We start from the raw sequence: 5,000 nt of genomic DNA on the forward strand, positions 1-5,000 counted from the left end.
AAAGTATTTGAAATAAAAGTCTCCAGTATTTTGTTCGTCTGGAACTCTTCTTGTTGTGTTTTTATTCTAGAGCGGCGGTGCCGTTTGGAGGTGCGGTGCGCAGTCAGAGGGTGATTCCTGTCATCAGTTTTGAAGCTCTGGAGCCTCCCAATCTCTCAGACATGAGCTCGGCAACAGTGTCCAAACGGCGCAACTTCAACAGAGCCCCGAGGGGATGGGGCATCGGCTACTCACCCGAGTCCAATGACCTGTGAGAGAGAGAGGGAGAGAGAGGGAGAGAGCCTGACCCCTGCAGGTGAAGGCCAGCGGTGCCACTGAAGGCTCAGATTTTACATCATTTGAAGAACAAAATAAAACCTCAAGATGAAATGCATCTGGTCTGCTCTCCTAAAATAAAACAAGTCCAATCCAAATGTCAGGGCTGCTCGCCTGAAACAAGACAAAAACATCAAGACACACAGCTGAATTAATATAAGAATTTATTTTTTAATTCTGTTGCCAATATTTCCTGTGTTGTTTACAAGAGCAGGGACATTTTTCACCTTTTCCCCCATTATATTTCTCTTCTGAAGATTGTTTTGTTTATTTTGGTTTGGCTGGAAATATATAAAATATACACAATGTAAAATATATACTGCTAATATATATATATATATATATATATATATATATACACATACACACACACACACACACACACATATACATACATACATATATATATATATATATATATATATATATATATATATATATATATATATATATATATATATATATATATATATACACATACATACATACATACATATACATATATATATATATATATATATGTATATGTATGTATATATATATATGTATATGTATGTATATATATATATATATATATATATTTCTAATGAATATATATATTTCTATATGAATATATATTTCTATATGAATATATATTTCTATATGAATATATATATATATTTCTAAAATGCTTTATAGATTTTTTCATTTATGCATTAAAAAAATTTTAATAAAAAGGGTGCTGTGTGTTCAGACATGTTTGTTTACCTTTTTAGACAACTCAATGCTAATGTTTTGACTCTAATATTTGGTAAATAAATGATCGATTATTGTGGGAAAATGCTCTAAATTACAAACTTAAGTTAAAATTCAGAAGTATGTTCATTTTATAGACACTTATTTGGATAAACAGAAAAACCAGTCAAAGCCACTCAACCATAACAGGTTTTGAAGGAAAAGCAAAAGCCATGCCTATAACGGCTTATTAATATTTTTACCACATTTTTCGAGTGCCTTGGACTGATTTTTACTGTTTATTCTGATGAATCTCTTGCCTAAAGAGCACAAACACATTATTTAAGGTATCCCTGAGCACTGTTTGTTTGATTTTGGACTCATTCGGCTACATTTGATGCACCAATACAGAATAATAATAATTCAGCAGTCTCCATATGTACGGATCTCCTCTAAAACAATCCGTCTACATAATCAATAACAGATATTAAATAAATGTATTACAGGGTTCATACACATTTTCACAGCTAAAACTCCATGACTTTTTCATGATCTTTCCAAGACTTTCAAGTAAATTTTCAGAATGTTTCATGCAATGTCTACATATGAGTGCTAAAAGAAAAGCCATGCATGTTCAAATTTAATACAGCATTTCGTAAAACACGCAGCTATCTATTTAGTTTCAATTTACACCCATGTAAAACTGATTTAGGCAATGCTTACCGCACTAATAATGTGACAGGCCAAGCACAGAACAGGCCAATTATTTGTCATTTATAAGAGATTTATAAAGCATAAACAGTCCTCACTTTAGAGTAGGACACAAAACTGCATGAAGTTGAGTTAATAAATCATTAATTAACATATTAGACTGAATAATAAGACATATAAACGTTGATTTCAATAGTTTAATAATCAGAATGATCCTAAAAACCCTTAGCTACTCTTAAATACAAGTGGTTTGTAAATAATGCCATACTTAATTTAGTAATGAAAAATAAATCATTAACTAAGTATGAAAATACAATTATTAAGCACATTATATAGGTGCTAATAAGTCAAGAATACAGCATTTGTAGCTGCAGTTATGAACTGCTTACTAACGTTTATTAATGTAGAATTAATGCTTAACAATTAATCAGTTCACTAGATGCTAATGCTTAGTAAACGATTCATAGTGTGTAGTTCTTATAAAGTGATACCAACTTCGGTCTAATTGAATCGATGCATCATTAAGCTAAAGTGCAAACCGTAACGTTTCCAGTCACGTGACTTCATTCTGACAACACAATATAAGAAACAGCGCTGATATAACCCACTGCTAAACCTTAATCATAAATCAGATTTAATTTCAATCATGTACATCTCTGACATGGAACATTCACGTTAATCATTTACGGCAGATCTGTGTGTCAGTCATTTAAAGAGCACTGTGTTTCAGGTCATCACACACACACTCACGCACACACACACACACAAATAAAACAAGGCATAACTTATGTTTGATTTGGCTGATCTACATCACACACACACATGCAAGCACGCACACAAATAAAACAAAGCATATAACAACTTGTGCACAGTTAAAGCAGTGAAACATGAGGACACGTGTGGAAACTTCTGTGATGCTGTTACAGCATAATGAGAGATATGAGCAAATCATATCAGACCTGACGCTCATAAAGCTTCATATGGCTTATTAATAACCACTGGGCTGTGTTTAACTCAATGGGCCTTATTCACTAAACAGAGCAGCAGTTCATTCATCACAACATTTCATAACAATTGAATGACGCGCGCATTTTAAAGGCACTACTGTTTTTAAAGCTGCTTTACAGTCAGATATGTAACAATTACATACAAACACAAATATTAACACACTACAGTGAGCTCTGCTGCTGTTGTTCTGGAATAAAGACCCTCATTTAACTAAAAAACAAACTACATATTCCTTACATCTTGAAGGAATTCACCCTCTTGGCTTTGGATTATTCATGTCTCTGCTGGAAGACACAAACGGTGATCTATTAGTTGGATTTGGCTCTTCACGGTACATTATTATCGCATGTGTGTGTGTGTGTGTGTGTGTGTGTGTGTGTGCGCATGTGTGTGTTTTCCTCTCATCGCTCACTCAAAAATGGCTGATGTTTATTAATAAGGCACATATTTCCCTGAGAACATATTCAATATTTGTCAAACACACACACACACACTCACACACACACATACATAAAATGTGAGATCAATATAAGTGTACACCACAAAAAAATCAGACTCTTCCTCAGCATTTTTGCCTTGTTTTCCAGTATAAATGTCTAAATATAGGTCAAATCATTTAGTGGAGCGGCTAAATGACATGTTAAAGACATACTGCACTAATTGTGTCAGACAAATGTTGACGTTTGAAAACAAACACGCCCATAACACAACATTAATACGACGCTTTTTGGTATTTCCACTAGACACGTCACTGATTTCTGATTCTTGGTCTGATGAGTGAGGTCAAAAGTATTCTTTAGATACCTTTACACTAATAAAATAAAACTTTCTTACTTTTTTTTTAGTCCAAATATGCAAAAATTCTTAAATCAAGAAGCCTTTACTAGTTCAGGGGTGCCCAAAGTTGGTCCTGAAGGGCCGGTGTCCTCCATAGTTTAGCTCCAACTTCCTTCAACACACCTGCCTGGATGTTTCTAGTATCCCTAGAAAGAGCTTGATTAGCTTATTCAGGTGTGTTTAATTGGGGTTGGAAGTAAAATCTGCAGGACACCGGCCCTCCTGAACAGAGTTTGGACACCGCTGATCTAAATATAGTGATTCTAAAATATCTAAAATGATTCAGCGGAGAAGCAAAATGACGTGTTAAAGATACACCGCACTGATTTAGACCCACAAGTGTTGATGTTTGACAACAATCACACTCATAACACAACTTAACTCTTTTTTTCTTAACCCTTTTTGATTTCTTCATTATAGACACCAGACACGCCCCTTATTTCTGATTGGCTGCGAGAGTGTTTTGGTACTTGGTCTGACAAATGAAGTCAAATGTGTTTTTTTTTTAGATAAATTTACACAGCAAAAATGGCTTTCCTTACATTTTTCATCTTGTTTTTAGTCTAAATATGCAAAAAATCTTAAATCAAGAAGCACTTTCTAGAGCAGGGGTGCCCAAACTCGGTCCTGGAGGGTCGGTGTGCTGCAGTTTAGCTCCAACTTTCTTCAACATGCCTACCTGGGAATCTCTAGTATGCCTAGAAAGAGCTTGATTAGCTGGTTCAGGTGTGTCTGATTGGGGTTGGAACTAAAACATGCAGGACACCGGCCCTCCTGGACCGAGTTTGGGCACCCTTGGTCTAGACCAGGCATGTCCAAACTCGGTCCTGGGGGGGCCGGTGTCCTGCAAAGTTTAGTTCCAACCCCAATCCGACACACCTGGGCTAGCTAATCAAGCTCTTACTAGGCTTTCTAGAAACCGACTTGCCTCAGCACACCTGCAAGGATGAAATGAAATCTGCAGGACACCAGCCCTCCAGGAGCGAGTTTGGACACCCCTGCTCTACACAAACAAAAAATATAGTCATGTTTTAAGAAATAACAAGTCAAACTGAGGTGAGTTTAGCATTAAAACATACTAAATAATCTACCAATGTGGTGAGGGAATGATCCTGTTTCCTTTTGACATCAGATGATGTTGATAACCCCATTGGCAGATTACTTTGCTAGTTTTAGTAGAAAACTCACTTCACTTTTATAGATTATATCTAAAAAAAAACAAGGCTATATTTTTGCTTGTCCAGAAACTGCTTCTTGATTTAGGAGTTTTTAGATAATTGGACTAAAAACAAGACAAAAGCTGCGTCTCAAATGGCACACTGTACACTATGCACTTACACAGTCAACAGCATAGTATATGAATGTAGTGTTGTGCTGAATGGAACACTAATGGTTATTTTACTAAGTGGACATTC

General features: G+C 35.5%; 2 protein-coding genes and 1 long non-coding RNA gene across 3 annotated transcripts in view; 2 read left to right on the forward strand and 1 right to left on the reverse strand.

The window, feature by feature from the left end:
* myoz3a (myozenin 3a) overlaps positions 1-372 on the forward strand; it is a 10,576-nt gene extending 10,204 nt beyond the window's left edge. Inside the window, 1 exon segment of the mRNA NM_001386485.1 lies at positions 71-372. Coding sequence (NP_001373414.1) covers positions 71-254 — 184 coding nt within the window. The 3' untranslated portion in view covers positions 255-372.
* The window catches only part of rgs14a (regulator of G protein signaling 14a), a 438,366-nt gene that overhangs the window by 68,073 nt on the left and 365,293 nt on the right, over positions 1-5,000 (reverse strand). The gene's annotated exons all lie outside the window — the stretch shown is intronic.
* The window catches only part of LOC147833813 (uncharacterized), a 3,908-nt gene continuing 281 nt past the window's right edge, over positions 1,374-5,000 (forward strand). Inside the window, exons 1-2 of the long non-coding RNA XR_015507142.1 lie at positions 1,374-3,669; positions 3,816-5,000. The exon at positions 3,816-5,000 is cut by the window's right edge and continues 281 nt beyond it. This is a non-coding gene — a long non-coding RNA (uncharacterized LOC147833813). The remainder of the gene's footprint in view (positions 3,670-3,815) is intronic.

The sequence above is a fragment of the Danio rerio genome, chromosome 14 (genome assembly GCF_052040795.2).
Source record: "Danio rerio strain M-AB ecotype USA chromosome 14, GRCz13ab, whole genome shotgun sequence".
Classification (NCBI taxonomy): domain Eukaryota; kingdom Metazoa; phylum Chordata; class Actinopteri; order Cypriniformes; family Danionidae; genus Danio; species Danio rerio.